The following is a 21,139-nucleotide window of genomic DNA, read 5'->3' on the forward strand; positions in this document are numbered from 1 at the left end:
AATTAGACTTTCCTTCAATGTGTCTTTAGATCTGTAAGTACTCTTGAAGGGGCTATTAAAATGCTCAGTAATCTGTCAGGATAATATTTGTATTCACTTGTCATGTTTTACTATTAAGTTTGGTGAAAGATGTAGTTACTTAGCACGTGCTTACTTAGGATTTGTTGATTTACTAACATATGGACCTTTATGAAATGATTGTCAGTAAATATGTATCTCTAGGTGGTATAGATACTTGACACACAGTTGATAGACTTACATAGACTTAAACTTTCTATTTTGTAAAGACTGAGTAAAACCATGTACAGTCTCTGAACAGACAAACAGTTAATAAAACCTTTTTCATTTATTCAGTTTGAACAGAAACTTGAAAGCTAGTAAAGCTAGTTTACAAAATTTGTTCAGATACTTGACAGATAGTCTGCCAAATTTGTACAGATTCTTGACAGATAGTCTACCAAATTTGTACAGATACTTGACAGATAGTCTACCACATTTGTACAGATTCTTGATGGACAGTGGATAAAAATTTGTACAGATTCTTAATGGACAGTGGACAAAAATGTGTACATATACTTAATGGAAAGTCAACAATCTACAATGTTTGAACAGATAATCGGTATTTTTTGTACAGATACTTGATAGATTCAACAAGATTTATACAGATACTTGACAGATTCAACAAGATTTGTACAGATACTTGACAAATTCAACAAGATGTACAGATATTTGACAGATTCAACAATTTGTACAGATACTTGACAGATTCAACAAGATGTACAGATATTTTACAGATTCAACAAGATTTGTACAGATACTAGACAGATTCAACAAGATGTACAGATACTTGACAGATTCAACAAATTTGTACAGATACTTGACAGATTCAACAAATTTGTACAGATACTTGACAGATTCAACAAGAGTTGTACAGATACTTGATAGATTCAACAAAATGTGTACAGATACATGACAGATTCAACAAGATTTGTACAGATACTTGACAGATGCAACAAGATGTACAGATACTTGACAAATTCAACAAGAGTTGTACATATACTTGACAGATTCAGCAAGATTTGTACAGATACTTGACAGATTCAACAATATTTGTACAGATACTTGACAGATTCAACAAGATTTGATAAATGCGAAAGTCATAGGTGCAGAAAAGTCTTTCAGTTTGTCATATATTATTGCATGAAGATTTCTTTGGAAAGTCATAGGTCCAGAAAAGTCCTCCAGTTTCTCATATATTATTGCATGAAGACTTCTTCGGAAAGTCATAGGTTCAGAAAAGTCTGCAGTTTCTCATTTATTATAGCATGAAGACTTCTTCAGAAAGTCATAGGTCCATAAAAGTCCTCCAGTCTGTCGTGTATTATTGCATGAAGATTTCGATGGAATGTCCAGTTGTTTATTTTGGTATGATACTGAATTATGGAAGAAGTCTTGGTATTTTACATTTAGTAAATTGCATTTCTATGACAGTGACTTGACTGTAAGTGATGCTCTCCACCTATTACAGTTTATTCAAAATTCTGACCAAATTGCAATTTGTTTTAAGAAACCTAACTAAATGTTCAACTGGTCAGAAATTCTAAATTAACTGCTGTAGAAAATCAGTCAAGTCCTGAAAGTGCAAGGTGATAGCATAAAGTATACTTACAGTCTTATTAGAGTTGAATTCCACTTCATTGATATTATGAAAATAATTATAAGAATTTCTATACCCACTTTTATTGTAATTGTAGTTCGAAAGGTGATAGGTAGTAATTAAGTCTCCCAAACGAAGCTTGGGAAGACTTATTGTTTTTGCTCAGTTCTTATTATTATTATGTCACCCGATCGACAATGTCGGGTGACATATTGCTTTTCCTCTGTTTCTTTGTTATTATTATTATTCTTCCAATGATTTTTGTCCGGTAGTTTTTTTGGAGCCAATGGAACCAATCTTTATGATAGTTCACTATAATGAGGAACACAAAATTTCGGGTTGCAGTAGGTCTTAAGAACATAAAAAATGGCTGCCGTTACCATGGAAACGGAACACATGTGAAAAAATCCAGTTTTTGGTTTTGTTGAACTATTTGGATATGCTTAAACTTAGAATCGTTATATTTTAATACAATGTAGGTGCCCACTATATACTGGTGTTGGATGATTTTGGCAATCATTGGAACTACTATGTTGCCATGGAAACTACATCAAAAATTTCAAAAAAATCAAAATGCTCCAAACTTTATGAAACTTCACAGTAACGATGAGCAACATTGGAAGATGTGGCATTTGGAGTTAGAATTTCCAAAATGGCTGCTGTTACCATGGAAACAATGCAAAAAGGTCAAAATGCTCCAAAAACTTCAGGGTTTGTTGAATAATTTTGGTATGCTTTAACTTAAAATCATCAAATTTTTATACAATATAGTTGTCCATTATATACAGGTTTTGAATGATTTTGACAATCATTGGAACTATTATGTTACCATGGATACAGGAGCAAAAATTTCAAAAATTTCAGAATGCTTCAAACTTAATGAAACTTCACAATAATGTTGACTGTCATGTGTGGAAGTGGCAGTTGGCGTTGGAATTTCCAAAATGGCTGCAGTTACCATGGAAACAAGGCAAAAAAGGAAAAATTATGCGTTTAATTTGTAAATCCGCTAAATGTTCTAAAAAATTACAGAAAGATGTATAGCCATCAGTATATATGTGCATTCACTTTTTAAAATTTTAAAACTGGCTGCAATCTAGTGGCAATGGGGGAAGGGTGACATCCGCTATTGCTTGCAATGGCAAATCTAGTTATTATTCTTCTTCCTCTTCCTCTTCCGCCGCTTTTAAGTTTGAACTTGTCCGCACCCGTTCTCCAAAACCGCTAGTCAGATTAACTTAGGGTTTCACAATATGTTAGACTAACATGTCTAGTGGTGCAATCAGGGTTTTGTTTGTGCAATAGGGTTTATAAAGGGGTACTTTGAGGGGCAAAAAGAAAGGAGGGTTTTACTATAGAACACTATGGGATTTTATTTTTTTAAATTTTCAAATGATTATAAATTGAAAACTGTTTGTGATAGACACAATCTTTTTAATTGAAAATGTTCTAAATGATAAAGCACATTTAATGAAATACAGGGTTAGTCCCAAGGGGTCAACCCCATCCCCTGCCATTTAAGAAAGTTCTAATACCTTGTAAGTGGTCAAGATCCCCACCCCTAAACCATATATATTCTGGTTTGTCATGCAAAGATAGTTTGAATGATATACAGGGTTAGTCCCCAGGGGTCATCCCGACCCCCTGCCATTTTAGAAAGTTCTAATATCTTGTCAGTGGTCAAGATCCCCACCCCTAAACCATATATATTCTGGTTTGTCATGCAAAGATGGTTTGAATGATATACAGGGTTAGTCCCCAGGGGTCACCCACACCCCCTGTCATTTAAGAAAAACCTAATATCTTGTAAGTGGTCAAGATCCCCACCCCTAAACCATATATATTCTGGTTTGTCATGCAAAGATGGTTTGAATGATATACAGGGTTAGTCCCCAGGGGTCACCCCCACCCCCTGCCATTTAAGAAAGTTCTAATATCTTGTAAGTGGTCAAGATCCCCACCCCTAAACCATATATATTCTGGTTTGTCATGAAAAGATGGTTTGGATGATATACAGGGTTAGTCCCAAGGGGTCACCCCACCCCCTGCCATTTAAGAAAGTTCTAATAGCTTGTAAGTGGTCAAGATCCCCACCCCTAAACCATATATATTATGGTTTGTCATGCAAAGATAGTTTGAATGATATACAGGGTTAGTCCCCAGGGGTCACCCCCACCCCTGCCATTTAAGAAAGTTCTAATATCTTGTAAGTGGTCAAGATCCCCACCCCTAAACCATATATTTTCTGGTTTGTCATGCAAAGATGGTTCGAATTATATGCAAGGTTAGTCCCCAGGGGTCACCCCACCCCCTGTCATTTAAGAAAGTTCTCATATCTTGTAAGTGGTCAAGATCCCCACTCCTAAACCATATATATTCTGGTTTGTCATGCAAAGATGGTTTGAATGATATACAGGGTTAGTCCCCAGGGGTCATCCCCCACTCCCTGCCATTTGAGAAAGTTCTAATATCTTGTAAATGGTCGAGATCCCCACCCCTAAACCATATATATTCATGTTCGAACATTTGAATGAGGTATAGGGTCAGTCCCCAGGGGTTCCCCCCACCCCCAATGTTCTAATATCTTGTAAATGGTCGAGATCCGCACCCCTAAACCATATATATTCCTGTTCATCATGTCTCGAACATTTGAATGACATATAGGGTCAGTCCCCAGGGGTTCCCCCCACCCCCAATGTTCTAATATCTTGTAAATGGTCAAGATCCCCACCCCTAAACCATATATATTCCTGTTCGTCATGTCTCGAACATTTGAATGACGTATAGGGTCAGTCCCCAGGGGTTCCCCCCAATGTTCTAGTATCTTGTCAGTAGTTGAGATCCCCACCCCTAAACCATATATATTCTGGTTTGTCATGCCAAGATGATTTGAATGATATACAGGGTTAGTCCCCAGGCATCACTAATGCATATAACTTTACCAAACCAATTTTCACTGGACTTTGCCCAATTTCAGACGACCCTGGGAATTACGAATTATGGGAGCTTCGTTTGGGAGACTTCGTAACAGCATCCTGTTACAATCATTTCTTGTTATATAAATTTTTGCGTTCGTTATTATGTTATGGCGATGTCTCCATCGTCATCCGAAGACATACAATAACTTGACTTTAAGTGTATTGATCTCTACGAAATTGTAGCAAAAAAGGTTCCATATCACAATAGGAAGGTTGGGATTGATTTTTGGGGTTATTGTCCTAGTTGTTTAGGAATTAGAGGCCAGAATTAAACTTTCTTTGATTTGAAAAAAAATTGAATTCTTGGGGTTATTTGATATTCTGAATCTAACTGTGTATTTAGATTTTTGATTTTGGGACTGGTTTTCAAATTGGTCTACATTAAAAGTCCAAAGGGTTCAAAATTAAACTTTGTTTGATTTCAATAAAAATTGAAAAAATGGGGTTCTTTGATATGCTGAATCTAACCATGTATTTAGATTTTGGATTTTGGGCCCTGTTATCAAATTTGTCCACATTGAGGTCCAAAGGGTCCAAAATTAACTTTTGTTTGATTTCATCAAAATTAAAATTCTTGAGGTTCTATGATATGCTGAATCTAACCACATATTTAGATTTTAGATATTAGACCATAATAGGTAAAAGTCCAATTTCCAAATTTCAGTTCTTTGACCACATTTATTCTGTGTCAGAAACATACCATGTGTCAAATATTTAATCACAATCCAAATTCAGAGCTGTATCAAGTTTAAATGTAGTGTTCATACTCGCCCCAACTGTTCAGATCTTCTAAATTCATATGAATAAGACATCAGTTTGAATTAGACCATGTTTTTTTCAATAGAATATATGTGAAATTACAATGCATTGTTAATAAGTTTCCATGGGAGATAATCTAAAATCATTGATCTTTTGAAATATTGATCTTAGATCTCTCTTTAAAACTTCAAGAGAACATATTTAAGCTTAAAGTATATTTCTCAAAGTATTTCATAGATTAATTTAAAGAAAACTTTGAAGCATGCATAGAAAAACACCATTTTAGAAGAAATAATTCAAAAACTTAAATTTGGACATTTCTTATAGCAATTCAAAAATTACTACCTTATCACCTTTCAAATGACAATTACAATAAAAGTATGTATAGAAATTCTTATAATCATTGTCTTAATATCAATGAAGTGGAAGTAAAATCCAATAAGATTGTAAGTATGCTTTATGTTGTCACCTTGCACTTTCACCACTTGACTGGGTTTTTACAGCAGTTTGTTAAAAAAATTTATCATTTGAACAGAAATTTGGTCAGAATTTTGAATTAACTGCAAAAGGTGGAGAGCAACACTTACAGCCAAGCAACAGTAAAAAAGACAAAAAACGCTGTGATTTAAGATTAATTTGGATTTAGATTGAAAGGTCAAAAGATTTACTTTCAATCTAATATTTCTATATATGTACACTTCTGTTGGTTTATTTAATTTTGCTGTATTGTTCCCACAGAAATTGATTGACAGATCAATCTTGTAATGGAAAGAAATTGACATTGATATCTGCTGCAGTAATATGAAAGAATTTTATGTGTCTGAAAACTTCCAACATAGTTAAATGTCACATGAATGTTCAATTCTTTTTCTGGTTGATTTTATCCCTGATCGTAAGAGCTGGTTACTGATTAGTCTGATCTAGACCAGTACATTCCATATGTTCTTTATATGGTTTCCTTTGTTGACAACTGATGAGTCTGATCTAAACCAGTACAGTCGATATGTTCTTTATATGGTTTCCTTTGTTGACAACTGATTAGTCTGATCTAGACCAGTACATTCCATATGTTCTTTATATGGTTTCCTTTGTTGACAACTGATTAGTCTGATCTAGACCAGTACATTCCATGTGTTCTTTATATGCTTACCTTTGTTGACAACTGATTAGTCTAATCTAGACCAGTACATTCCATGTGTTCTTTATATGCTTTCCTTTGTTGACAACTGATTAGTCTGATCTAGACCAGTACATTCCATATGTTCTTTATATGGTTTCTTTTGTTGACAACTGATTAGTCTGATCTAGACCAGTACATTCCATATGTTCTTTATATGGTTTCTTTTGTTGACAACTGATGAGTCTGATCTAGACCAGTACATTCCATATGTTCTTTATATGGTTTCCTTTGTTGACAACTGATGAGTCTGATCTAGACCAGTACAGTCGATATGTTCTTTATATGGTTTCCTTTGTTGACAACTGATTAGTCTAATCTAGACCAGTACATTCCATATGTTCTTTATATGCTTTCCTTTGTTGACAACTGATGAGTCTGATCTAGACCAGTACAGTCCATATGTTCTTTATATGCTTTCCTTTGTTGTCAACTGATTAGTCTAATCTAGACCAGTACATTCCATGTGTTCTTTATATGGTTTCCTTTGTTGACAACTGATTAGTCTGATCAGACCAGTACATTCCATGTGTTCTTTATATGCTTACCTTTGTTGACAACTGATTAGTCTGATCTAGACCAGTACATTCCATGTGTTCTTTATATGCTTACCTTTGTTGACAACTGATTAGTTTGATCTAGACCAGTTCATTCCATGTGTTCTTTATATGCTTACCTTTGTTGACAACTGATTAGTCTAATCTAGACCAGTACATTCCATGTGTTCTTTATATGCTTACCTTTGTTGACAACTGATTAGTCTAATCTAGACCAGTACATTCCATGTGTTCTTTATATGCTTTCCTTTGTTGACAACTGATTAGTCTGATCTAGACCAGTACAGTCCATATGTTCTTTATATGGTTTCCTTTGTTGACAACTGATTAATCTAATCTAGACCAGTACATTCCATGTGTTCTATATATGCTTACCTTTGTTGACAACTGATTAGTCTAATCTAGACCAGTACATTCCATGTGTTCTTTATATGCTTTCCTTTGTTGACAACTGATTAGTTTGATCAGACCAGTACATTCCATATGTTCTTTATATGCTTTCCTTTGTTGACAACTGATTAGTCTGATCTAGACCAGTACAGTCCATATGTTCTTTATATACTTTCCTTTGTTGACAACTGATGAGTCTGATCTAGACATGTGTGTCATCAGTTTATATAAAAATAAGGAGATGTGGTATGATTGCCAATGATAAAAATAAGGAGATGTGGTATGATTGCCAATGAGACAACTTTCCACCAAAGTTCAAATGAAGTGGATGTAGGCAATCATATGCAACCGTACAGCCTTCAACAATGAGAAAAAACTTGTGCAGTATGATGTATGTTCACATGTGTCTGTGGCATCATTTTGATAGTAGATAACTTGTGTACATATGAAGTAGCTCATATGGTTATTCACTGGTGAATGATAGGGTTATTCATGGCTTGGTGCAAATTTAAGCTTTTTTGTCCTTCTTTGCATTTGAATGATAATTTACTGAATTATTCCTTGCCATGTGATAATCTATTACCCAATAGAATTGTTTATCATATATGTATGGTATACTGTGGATTCATTAATATTCGTTGGATACCAATTTTCGTGGATTTCGTGGGTACAGGGGAACCACGAATTTAAATGTTCAACAAATTACAAATTTCCTAAAGGAAATATGCAGACTTTGCCGAAACCACGAAATTAAATATCCACAAAAAGGCAAGTTTTCTTCAATCCACGAAAAATTGGTACCCTCGAAAATAAATGAATTCACAGTAATATGTCATATAGACTAGACCTCTTGTTTATGCTTCAGCAGGCCTGTCCCAGTTTTGGATAAGTATTATATGCACAGAATAACTTGGAAGAATAAGTTCTGTTTATTCAATCTATATAAAATGAAATGGAAGATTGATGTTTTCCCTTAACGGCAGAGAATAAACGATAATTGGTTGACAGATGGGGAAAATAAAATTTCTCAAACATTTAATGATGTAAAATTGTATTTTATTTTAGCATTGATTGCTAAAAGGATCTATATGTCTGTCTGCAGAGAATATGATAAACTACGTTATTACATTGTTCCTATGATTATATTCCAGTAAATGTACTTATTAGATCTGGTCATTTGTTGAATCAATATTTATTAGATTTCTAAAGACTTGAGGGATGTAAAAACTCTATCCTCTATTACAATGAATAAGTATATCATTTGATTATGGATGACATATTTCATATGTAAATAATGATTAATTGTCTCCCTTGAAGAGGCTGAACTTATACACAACAAGCATTTTATCAAGAAAAGCTTGGATTCTTCCTATTTTTCACTAATTACGTGGATAAAAAATTCTGAGAATGAAAATCTACCAATAAGATTACACTATGTTCATCCAAGTTTGTTGTAAAGAATGACAGTTGTTAATTATGTAGACCTTTTGTCAATGCAATAAACAGGCGACTTGTCACGTTAAAAGATCTTGTTAAGGACAAAGAAGACACTGGGGAATATAAAGGCAATTGGGAAAGTGATTATCATTTTCAGATTTTGTATTCTATCTGTTGAGGAATCTCATTCTTTTCGTCAAATGTAAGGTATGTTTTTAATTAGTAATTTCAAGTGAAATGGATAAATTGGATAACAAATTGTACAAATTCAACGGAGATAATTTAATTTTGCCTTTAGAGAGAGGATAAAAATAGATGTCTTAACTTTCTTTTTACAATATGACCTATATTTTCCTTCAAATAAAGAAAACGGGCAATACAGGATTTTCGAAAAAGCACTATTACTCATTTACCATTTAAGAAAATTCTGAGTCATATTTTCTTATGTATCATAAAGATCACTTGGCAATAAAATAACTCATATTTTAACAGAAATATATGGCTGTCCCCTTCAATGTTTTGTTCCTTTGAAGTTATGGTGACAATTTTGAAGTTTCAAGTTATTTTACACATGACTGTTGGCAGAATGCTGATGACATAGTATTTCATTGCTTTTTGAGCTTATTTTTAAAGAAACATTCAACTTCTAAGTTCTAAGTTATCTTTTAACTGTACATATTGTGTATTGAAATTGGAAACTTAATTATTATTGTCTGGCCTGCAACAAAATGCTGAAGCAAAACTTAGGCTTGATGTTTCTGGTAATGGTGTCAGGAGCGTCAACAATATGTTAAGTTTTGTGATAAGCTAAGTTTATGAAGAACACTGATGGTAGGTCAATTATATTTGGTATGTACAGTATTAGCATTGACAAATCTCATTTTTAGCTCACATGGCCTGGACCTGGACCGTCATAAACTTATGAAAGGTGAAAATGGTCAGAATGGTCTACCTTCTTCATATTTCCACCAGCATTCTCAGATGACTACCTGTACAAGATCAACAAAAATGTCACAATGACCAAAACAATTGAATGACTTCTGAAAGTAGTTATTGCCCTTTAATGACAATTTTGACTAATTTCAAGTTATTGTGGATTGATTACCTCAAAAGCTATTATAGATAGTTGGAAACTGTAAACAGAAAAAATGATCAGCTATACTAGATCTAAAAAAAATGCTATAATGACCATAACAATTAAACGACTTCTTACAGTAGTTATTGCCCTTTAATGATAACTTTGAGTAATATTTTGAGCTTCTGTCTATTTTGTCGAAACTATAATAGAAAGGCTGTAACTGAAAACAGCAAAACAAGAATTACAAAAATGCTATATATGACCAAAAGCATTGGTTGACTGTATTTGAGTTATTAGGGCCCAGCCGAATGGCGGACGCCCTATAGTGATAAGTCTGTCCGGCCGTCTGTAACAAATTGTGTCCGCTCTATAATAATAATCTAGAGAACCGTTATGATTTCAAAGTTTATACTTGACATGTATATTAACCAACACCAGAGGGTGTGTCATTATGTATGTACAACTTCCTAGGTCAAAGGTCAAGGTCAAAAACTTTGGTTTTAGATGACAACTCCATGTCCTATGGTAAAGATAGTGTCCACTCTATATCTTGAGAACCGTTATGATTTCAAAATTTATACATGACATGTAAATAAACCAACACCAGAGGGTGTGTCATAATTTATGTACAACTTCTTAGGTCAAAGGTCAAGGTCAAAAACTTTGGTTTCAGTTGACAACCCCATGTCCAATGATAAAGATACAAATTTTTTACCACACATTATTCACAGTGGGGCCCACAGAGATGACTCCCATCTCAATGATATCTAGTTGCTTCAATGACTATTTTTTCTGGTTTTCAAGTTTTTGTCTATTATTTCAAATTTTGACAGGTGGGCTATTCAGGCTTTTAAGAGCCTCTTGTTAAGAAGATCAATTGGCCCTCCTCACTCAGTCATGGTCCATTGACTTTGAAACCTTTGCATAATTAACATGTTGTTTGTGATTAGGTCAATTTAATGGGGGGTCTGGGCCTCTGGGGGTATATAGTTTTTACAATTTTGCAGTTAATCTGTCATTTCCATTCCCGATTACTAACTCCAATACTTTATATCAGACTACAGCCATACTTGAATCACATATAATGAGAGGAAGATGCCTTTTGATTTTGAGATCACTTCTTTTAACGTCAAAGTCACTAAGAAATGACCACAATGTTTCTGAATACTTAATCAAATGCTGTATTTTGTATCAGATTGCAACCTTACTTGGATACATGTATGTGGTCATATATAATAAAAGGAAGACCCCAATTGATTTTAAGGTAACTACATCAAAGGTCAGAGTCATAGTTACTAAAAATAGAATGCAATTGGTCCAGAAAAGTTGTTTCAACATGTTTAATCAAATATTTTTTATTGGATTACAACCTTATTTGAATATATAGGCTCATTAAAGGGAAGAAGATCCTTATTGTTCCCCTCGCAACGCATTGTTGGGGACATAGAAATACCGGGGGTCCATCTGTCCAACCGGTCTTGTTAACGCTCTCAAATGTACAATTCTTGCCAGATTTTTGTCGAGCCTTCGACTTTTGTCGAAAAAGCGAGACATAGCGTTCCTACATTCCGTCGGCGGCGTCCACAAATATTCACTCTGTGGTTAAAGTTTTTGAAATTTTAATAACTTTCTTAAACTATCCTGGATTTCTACCAAACTTGGACAGAAGCTTGTTTATGATCATAAGATAGTATCCAGAAGTAAATTTTGTAAAAAAAAAAATCCTGTTTTTCTGTATTTTCTAAATGGACTTAGTTTTTCTGCCAGTTAACATGACATTCACTCTGTGGTTAAAGTTTTTAAAATTTTAATAACTTTCTTAAACTATCCTGGATTTCTACCAAACTTGGACAGAAGCTTGTTTATGATCATAAGATAGTATCCAGAAGTAAATATGTAAAAAACAAAATTCCATTTTTTCCGTATTTAACTTATAAATGGACTTAGTTTTTCTGCCAGTTAACATTACATTCACTCTGTGGTTAAAGTTTTTAAAATTTTAATAACTTTCATAAACTATCCTGGATTTGTACCAAACTTGGTTAGAAGCTTGTTTATGATCAAAAGCTAGTATCTTGAAGGAAATTTTTTAAAATTTTGTACCTGTTTATCAGTATTTTACTTATAAATGGACTTAGTTTTTCTTCCAGTTAACATTACATACAGTCTGCAGTTAAAGATTTAAAACATTTATTAGATTCATAAACTATCCTGGATTTTTACCAAATTGGGACAGAAGCTTCTTACAATCAAAAGATTGTATCGAAAGTAATATTGTTATTATTTTTTTTCCTCATTTTTGTTGAGCCTGCGATTAACAGCAAAAGTAGGCGAGACACTGGGTTCCGCGGAACCCTTACAAATTTTTATGAAACTTATATCATATGTTTATATCAGCAATGTTTTGGGCAAGTTCGAAAATCAGTGATGATCAATTATTTTTAAAAGAGTTATGCCCCTTGGATACATTAATTATATGGAAAATTGCATCATTAGCGCATTTGTTCAATTCTTGCCAGATTTTTATGAAACCTATATCATAAGTTTATATTAGCAATGTCTTGGACCAGTTCGAAAATCAGTGCCAATCAATAATTTTTAAGAGAGTTATGCCCTTTGGAAACATTAACTATATGGAAAATTGCATCGTTAGCGCTCTCATGTGTTCAATTCTTGCCAGATTTTTATGAAACTTTTATCATAAGTTTTATATCAGCAATGTCTATGATGAGTTCGAAGATCAGTGCCAATCAATAATTTCTAAAAGAGTTATGCCCTTTGGAAACATTAACTATATGGAAAATTGCATCGTTAGCGCTCTCATGTGTTCAATTCTTGCCAGATTTTTATGAAACTTAAATCATAGTTTATATCAGCAATGTCTTTGACGAGTTCGAAAACCAGTGCCGATCAAGAATTTTTAAAAGAGTTTTCAGGATTTTCGAAAAAGCACTATTACTCATTTACCATTTAAGAAAATTCTGAGTCATATTTTCTTATGTATCATAAAGATCATTGTTCAATTCTTGCCAGATTTTTATGAAACCTATATAATAAGTTTATATTAGCAATGTCTTGGACCAGTTCGAAAATCAGTGCCAATCAATAATTTTTAAGAGAGTTATGCCCTTTGGAAACATTAACTATATGGAAAATTGCATCGTTAGTGCTCTCATGTGTTCAATTCTTGCCAGATTTTTATGAAACTTATATCATAAGTTTATATCAGCAATGTCTATGATGAGTTCGAAAATCAGTGCCAATCAATAATTTCTAAAAGAGTTATGCCCTTTGGAAACATTAACTATATGGAAAATTGCATCGTTAGCGCTCTCATGTGTTCAATTCTTGCCAGATTTTTATGAAACTTAAATCATAGTTTATATCTGCAATGTCTTTGACGAGTTCGAAAACCAGTGCCGATCAAGAATTTTTAAAAGAGTTATGCCCCTTGGAAATATTAATTATATCTTATGAGCGCTCTAATGTGTACAATTCTTGCCAGATATTTATGAAATTTATATTATAGGTTTATATCATCAATGTCTTTGAAGAGTTCAAAAATTTGTGCTGATCAATAATTTTTAAAAGAGTTGTGCCCCTTGGAAGTATTGATTATTTGGAAAATTGCATTGTTAGTGCTCTCATATGTTCAATTCTTGCCAGAATTTTATGAAACTTATATCATAGGTTTATATCAGCAATGTCTTTGGCACTTTCGAAAATAAGTTCTGATCAAATATTTTTAATGAGTTATGCCCCTTGGAAATATTAACTATAATGGAAATCACATTGCATTTGCTCTGAAGCCTCATTTCTCTAAAAAATATTGAAAAAATTGCCCTTTCACCTTATATAGATAAAATATGTGCAATGCTGGGGACATTGGAACTCTGTTCTTTTATTGATTTTGTGGTCACTTCTGTTAAGGTTAAGGTCAAAGTTACTAAAATCAAACCAAAATTTGTGCAGGAAAGTGGTTTCTGGATACTAAATCAATTACTGTATATGGGATTGCAACCTTACTTGAATATATGGTCACATATAATGAGAGAAAGATCCCCATTGATTTTGAGGTCATAGTTACTTAAAATAGACTGAAATTTGTGCAGGAAAGTGGTTGCCAAATGCTAAATCTAATACTAAATATTGGAATGCAACCTTACAAGTTCTTATGAAATTTTTTATTTCATGTCTTATAGATTTCAAAATGGCTATATTTAGTTTTTAAAATAGTTAAAACTTTGTATGTTATTTACATTTAATAAAGTAATTGTAAACTGTGTTGTACTAAGTGTACTCTGGCCAGCTTTGGCATCAAGTATAGAGACCATGTGGAGGTAAATGAATACTTGTTATATGTCTACTTTGGAAAACATTGGCACTAACTGTTGAAACTTTGTTGAGGAAAAATGACTATTTCTGATATTTCTACCATGGCCAGCATTAAATTGATGGATTAATTGATTGATTTGATTGTTGGTGTTTACCATCAAGATCAGCACTATTGGCTATTTTGAGGCGACCAGTTTATATTGGTTGAGGAAGCTAGATTGCCCAGAGAGAATCATCAACCTTTTGGCAGGAAATGTGGCAATTCTAGTCAATTAAGATTGGAATGGAATGTGCCTGCCATGTCCTGGGTTTGAACTCACAACCTCAGTGTTGACAGGCTAGTGATACAGTCATTAAAAGAACCACATGGCCACCAAGGCCCCAGCCAGCATTGGAATTCAGTATAGATCTGTGTGGAGTAAAATCAATACTTTGTCATATGTCTTCTGTTGCCAGCATTGGTTTAAAGAATGGAAAATGTTTAGAATGATTTTTTTATAAAAATTTAGAATTTCTGAAAAAAGTTGCCTTTTAGGTCGACAGATTAATCGGTGGAAGGCCTATAATTATCAGCTTGTCCGTCTTTCACAAATCCTTTCCTCTCTCTAATTTTCAAATCCCTTGAAGTTGGGTAAAACTGGCATGATTAATCACCACTACTAGAAGTTTTGTCTCATAATGTTAGCAGCTACATTTCCGAGTGAAAGCATTGACAAGTACATTTTGTGTGAAAATATGTTAACTGTTTTAATGGTGAGTAAAAGCATTGAAAAGTACATTTCATACGATATTGGCGAGTTAAAATCATCAACTGTGAGACTGAGACATATTTTGTATGATATGTTAACAGTTATATGGGTGAGTTAAAGCATTGACTGAGACACATTTTGTATGAATTGTTAACAGTTATATTGGTGAGTTGATGCATTGACTTATGCACATTTTGTATGAATTGTTAACATATATATTTGTGAGTTAAAGCATTGACTGAGACACATTTTGTATGAATTGTTAACAGTTATATTGGTGAGTTAAAGCATTGACTGAGACACATTTTGTATGAATTATTAATAGTTATATTGGTGAGTTAAAGCATTGACTGAGACACATTTTGTATGAATTGTTAACAGTTATATTGGTGAGTTAAAGCATTGACTGAGACACATTTTGTATGAATTGTTAACAGTTATATTGGTGAGTTAAAGCATTGACTGAGACACATTTTGTATGAATTATTAATAGTTATATTGGTGAGTTAAAGCATTGACTGAGACACATTTTGTATGAATTGTTAATAGTTATATTGGGGAGTTAAATAAATTGACAGAAGCATGTTTTTTATGAAAAGCTAACATTTTCATTCTGACAAAATATTCTTCAGATTTTGTTACAAACTAGATTAAATTTACTGCCTAATATTTTTTTACTGTGTAATGGTTTTATGAAACAAGCTTTCATGAATTAGTACAATCCTGTCACTAATATTTATTTTCAGACTTCATTACAAGCATGCTTGTATTTTTAATTTGAAGTCAATCATTGTAATATTTTCTTTGTTTTATTACATGATATGTTTCACAAATTTATATGCTAAAGTTTGCTTCTTTTATAGTCTGTCATTATTGTATTTTCAGGCTTTATTACAAGCCCATGATGTTGTGGCTCATGAAGTCTACAGTGAGGATGCTGTACGTGTAACTCCCCCACCACTTCAGCCTTATCTTAACGGGGATTCTCAACCTGAAACCCCTGTGTCAGAAATGGAGTCTTCCAATGTCACACGTGTAAGAATGGTACAGTTTCAGAAAAATACAGATGAACCTATGGTAAGAGATTAAACCTTTGTGAAAAAATATTGTTCACTGTTTTTACCTTTAAATTTGTTCATGATATCCAGATATTAAAGAATATAATTACATTACATAGATATAGGAAGATGTGGTATGAGTGCCAATGAGACAACTCTCCATCCAAATTACAATTTATAAAAGTAAACCATTATAGGTCAAGGTACGGCCTTCAACACGGAGCATTGGCTCACACCGAACAGCAAGCTATAAAGGGCCCCAAAAAATTACTAGTGTAAAATTACATGTATGTTTTATAATAATCTACTTTTATTGACTGACAACTATTGCAAGGCATTTCAAAATTAGATTTTATTTCCCAATAAGATGCAAAACGTCACAACACTGCATGGAATGCTAATGAAAAATTTGATATATGTTTTAATTTCATGCTTTAGCGCTTCATACAAAATATTCTTCAGGCAATGCTTTTACACCCCAATAAAATTACAAAAAGAAGTATTCAATTCTTAAGTATAATAGTTTTTGCAGTTCCCTGAAAAGAATTCTTTTTTTATAAAATTATCAGTTAGCATAAAGGCATATTCAATCCAATAAACAATTCTTCTTGTAAGTTTGGATACAGCATTAAAAAGTTCCATTGTTAAACCTAATGTCTAAAGCCTTCTACAATTTCCACATACAAATATTTTTAAAACCTATCTTTAGATTTATCCTTGTGGACCCTCAAACAATTTCATTTTATAACATTTTGATGTAGTATTTTATATTTAACTTCATCTTCTATATTGATAAACCCACAAATTAAACTTATTTATATCAAGTTAAACATACTATCCTTGAATATTTGTGCTTTTAACAACTCTCATTTATCTATAAATGTAAAATTTATGGTGTGGTTTTATGGAAAGTTTTCCCCAAATAAGTAAAGGTTTGTTTAATGGGTTTGTTTATAGACAGATTAATTCGCACAAGAGGATAAGCTTCCATCAGAGCATACTTATGAATATTCATAAAAATGGACTAATTTGATTTTGATCTATATTTAGAGCCTTAACCTCGTTTTTACAATTGATGTCTTTTTAGGGAATAACATTAAAGGTGACAGAGCAAGGAAAATGTTTGGTTGCTAGGATTCTCCATGGAGGCATGATTCATCGTCAAGGTAATTATATGTTTCCTTGATTGACGTCTCCAGAGGACAGCAATGAGCAAACACTTTAACGTATCAATTGATTTCAACAAAGCTAATAAACATCTCTTTTGTTTTATCCAAATATTAATTTAATTGATATTATTTTATAACACATGTACTAAAATATTAAAGGATGTGAGTAAAATAAAGATATTTTTCTGTAGTATTGAATCAAAAAAATTAAGAAAAGGTTGCTTCAAAATTCAAATATTAAAAATGTTTTGTAAAGCCAAAGAAACATATTATGATAACAAAAAAACATATAGTGCCAAAGATAGAATATTAGCCATGTAGGTTAGAAGGATAATAGAGAAACTGAAGAATGTCAGTGGCGGAAACATCAAAAAATGATTGGATTACTACTGTGAAATATGGTAGTCTAAGACAAAACTAATGCTTCCCTTGGAAGAAGGAGTTGAAACCTTAATTTTTTGTGCATATAAATGAAACAAAATTTATTTTTCTATTTTAAATTTCATGTCAGAGGTGCAACAAGGAACACCTATTATGATAGAAGATAGTTGCTGGGATTAATTTGATCAATTAAATTAGTATCTTAGAAAGTAAATGTTTCTGATTTTTCTTGTGTATGAAAACATATACAAAATACAATTTACTTATCTCATTTAAGTTTTTGTTGTTCATAATAGGAACACTACATGTTGGAGATGAAATACGAGAAATAAATGGTGTAAATGTATCCAATCAGACTGTAGACAACTTACAACGACTATTGGTAAGACATGTATAAATGGCATAATCAGATTCTTTGACATATTTAGTGACAAATTAAACCACAAATTACATAGGGTTTTATCTCGCCTGCTACAAAAGTCGCAGAATATGAGACATAGGGATTACTATCTGGCAGCGTAAACTAATTGTATAAAACTTTATATTTCAGAAGGCCTGGATGCTTCATACCTTGTATGCAGATACCTTATGTTACGAAGTTCTCGTCTGTCATATATCCAATGTTCTTGACTTCATTTTCATGGTTCAGCAACTGCTTGTAAAAAAATCATATTATTTTTTGTCATGTGAATTTCTGACTTATTATGAGTAACAGGTTAAATATATTGGTACCTTGCAAGGTCTAGATGTCTGTCAGACCGGGTTCACCTGACCTCAACCTCATTTCATGGATCAAAGTTATCAAGGTTAACGTTACATGATTGTGTCCATTTCTCAGATACCATAAGCAATAGGTCTACTATATTTGGTGTATGGAATGATTGTAAGGTGTACATGTCTTTCTTGCAGGTTTCATCTGACATTGACCTTATTTTCATGGTTTATTGACCAATGTTAAGTTTCTGTAGTTTGGTCCTCTTCTCAGATACTATAAGTAATAGGTCAACTAATTTTGGTGTATGGAATGATTGTCAGATTTACATGTCTTTCTGGCATGGTTCATCTGACCTTGACCTCATTTACATGGTTCATTGGTCAATATTTAGTTTGTACCTGCATAAGTCTGTTTCTTAGATATTATAAGCAAAATGTCAACCTTATTTGGTGCATGGAATGATTGCATGGTTAACATGTCTGTCTGGCATGTTTTATTTGACCTTGACCTCATTTTCATGGTTCATTGGTCAATGTTAAGTTTTTCTGGTTAAGTCTGTTTCTTAGATGCTATAAGCAATGCTTTAGTATATTTGGTGCAAGGAATGATTCTAAGGTGTACAAGTCTGTCTGTCATGCATCAACTGACCTTGCTTGACCTCATTTTCATGGTTCATTTGACAATTTTAAGTTTTCATAGTTAGGTTTTGTTCTTTTGATACTATAAATAAAAGGTCCAATATGTTTGGTGTATGGAATGATTGCAAGCTGTACATGTCTGTCTACAAGGGTTTTATCTGACCATGACCTTATTGTTATGGATCATTGATAATGTAAAGTTTATGTTATACTTGTAGTAAGACTTTCAAAATTAAATCAATCATGGCAAGTAAAGTAGGGAGAGGAATTGTGTTACTCAATCCTTAGGTTTTGTGAACTGTCGTTAGTATGTTTTTCTTCTTTCTTTTAGCCATTGCATTTTCTGATTCTTGGTTTTCTATTGTCCACTTTGTTTTGTCCCCTTTTTACCTTTTTGAAAGCACTTGACCAAATCAAACTAAATAGGGCAAGAATAAACATGGCAGGTCCTACATAAATATTTATATTCTGAGAAGAAAACATGGCTTCCAGAGACATTTTTTAATTGAGGTTTGTCATGCTGATTATTGTGAGACATTGCGAAGATTTCTCTCATCCTGTTAAATGGTTTACTAGCTGAGTGTTATAAGCCAATATATTACAGTTAAATCTGCTTATGAGCAACTTCAAGATTCAAATAAAAAATGTCAGAGATATTTTTTCTCATTGTATATGTAAATATTTAAGTTAGAAAAGCATGAATGTAAATCTTTCTGTTGCAATTCAACAGAAAGAATAAAATCTGTTATTATTGCTCACCACAGAAAACCTTAAAAGGACATGTGACCTTTAAAGTTCAACCACATGCTACATCTGGCTTGTTTGCTCAACAGCACATGAATAATAATCATAAAAAGGTATTTAATTGGTTGATGTTGTTGTATGATATAATCAGACATTTTCATTGGTTGGTGCTAATGTTGTCATCATAGACTTTTCATTGGTTGATGTTGTCACATTATCTCTATTTCTTATTTTTTACTGATTTATCATTGGTTGATGTTGTCATCATTTATTCTATTATTGGCAAATAAATTTTAAATGTTTAATACCATAAAATGGTATTTTTGCATATTATTTTATTTCAAGATTTGTCAAAAATTTGTAATCTAAATTAAAATTTATTTGTCATTACTTGTATATTTTCGTGACACTACAAATTTTGTTTATAAAACACATAAGCCTTTTTACCAGTTGTTGTCACAATATATTTTGCACCATTGGCACATTTTCAGAGAGAAGCGAGGGGAAATGTCAGCTTGAAGATAGTCCCCAGTCATAGAAATAGCCCAGCCCAGTGTGAGGTTTGTAATTATTCTAGGGTGAAGGCATTGTTAAATATGTAATTGTGTCGTCTTGTATAGTGCCAAATATGACTAATTTAAAAATCTATATGTTGAATAATTAAAGAATCTTTGTTTACAAAATTCTGATTTCATTTCTAAAATACTGGCAAATTTTAAATCCATAAAAATAGTTTTCAGTGGATGTAATTAATTTACATAGTGGATACATGTACTACATTAAAAAAAATTTTAATTTTAAAAAATATAATGCTGTTGGTCACTGGGCTTCTTTTTTTTTTTTGCTGTCTAAATCATTTAAGTATGAGTGTATTATGAAAATATACGATTTTACAGCATGAGACCATCACAATATTACAATTATTCTGTCGTTTTTACCCTTTATCACACTATATATTGAGACTAATTGAATTCTACTGAAAAAAGGAATCGCTTTTTATGTTAATCCTATACATTTTAGACCAATTTCACAAATTTTTAATTGATAGTTTCTCTAGAATTATATCTGATACATATATCATTTTTGATATTCAAATGCAGTTGAACAAGTTCTAAATGCATTCAAATTTCATGAAATTTCAAAATATTGCCAAAATGTGTATATGTTGCCATAAATGAAAATTCTAACAAACATTGCTTTCCAGCATCACAATTTTCTATTTTAATTAAAAATCTAGACATTTCCTGTAGTTTGTGATCCAAAACCTTAGATACTGTTACAATGGCTGGGAAACATATTGAAAGTAAATCGTATCAG

General features: G+C 32.6%; 1 protein-coding gene across 18 annotated transcripts in view; it reads left to right on the forward strand.

Moving 5' to 3' along the window:
* The window catches only part of LOC127739383 (peripheral plasma membrane protein CASK-like), a 229,056-nt gene that overhangs the window by 186,311 nt on the left and 21,606 nt on the right, over positions 1 to 21,139 (forward strand). For 15 of the 18 annotated variants that reach the window (XM_052251086.1, XM_052251085.1, XM_052251088.1 and 12 more), the window contains 4 exons: positions 16,003 to 16,194; positions 17,263 to 17,341; positions 18,022 to 18,107; positions 20,314 to 20,382. In XM_052251086.1, coding sequence (XP_052107046.1) covers positions 16,003 to 16,194; positions 17,263 to 17,341; positions 18,022 to 18,107; positions 20,314 to 20,382 — 426 coding nt within the window. Of the gene's footprint in view, positions 1 to 16,002; positions 16,195 to 17,262; positions 17,342 to 18,021; positions 18,108 to 19,842; positions 19,936 to 20,313; positions 20,383 to 21,139 lie in introns of all 18 variants that reach the window. The other 3 variants (XM_052251094.1, XM_052251091.1, XM_052251096.1) reach the window with 1 other exon arrangement.

The sequence above is a fragment of the Mytilus californianus genome, unplaced genomic scaffold (genome assembly GCF_021869535.1).
Source record: "Mytilus californianus isolate M0D057914Y unplaced genomic scaffold, xbMytCali1.0.p SCAF_4, whole genome shotgun sequence".
Lineage (NCBI taxonomy): Eukaryota > Metazoa > Mollusca > Bivalvia > Mytilida > Mytilidae > Mytilus > Mytilus californianus.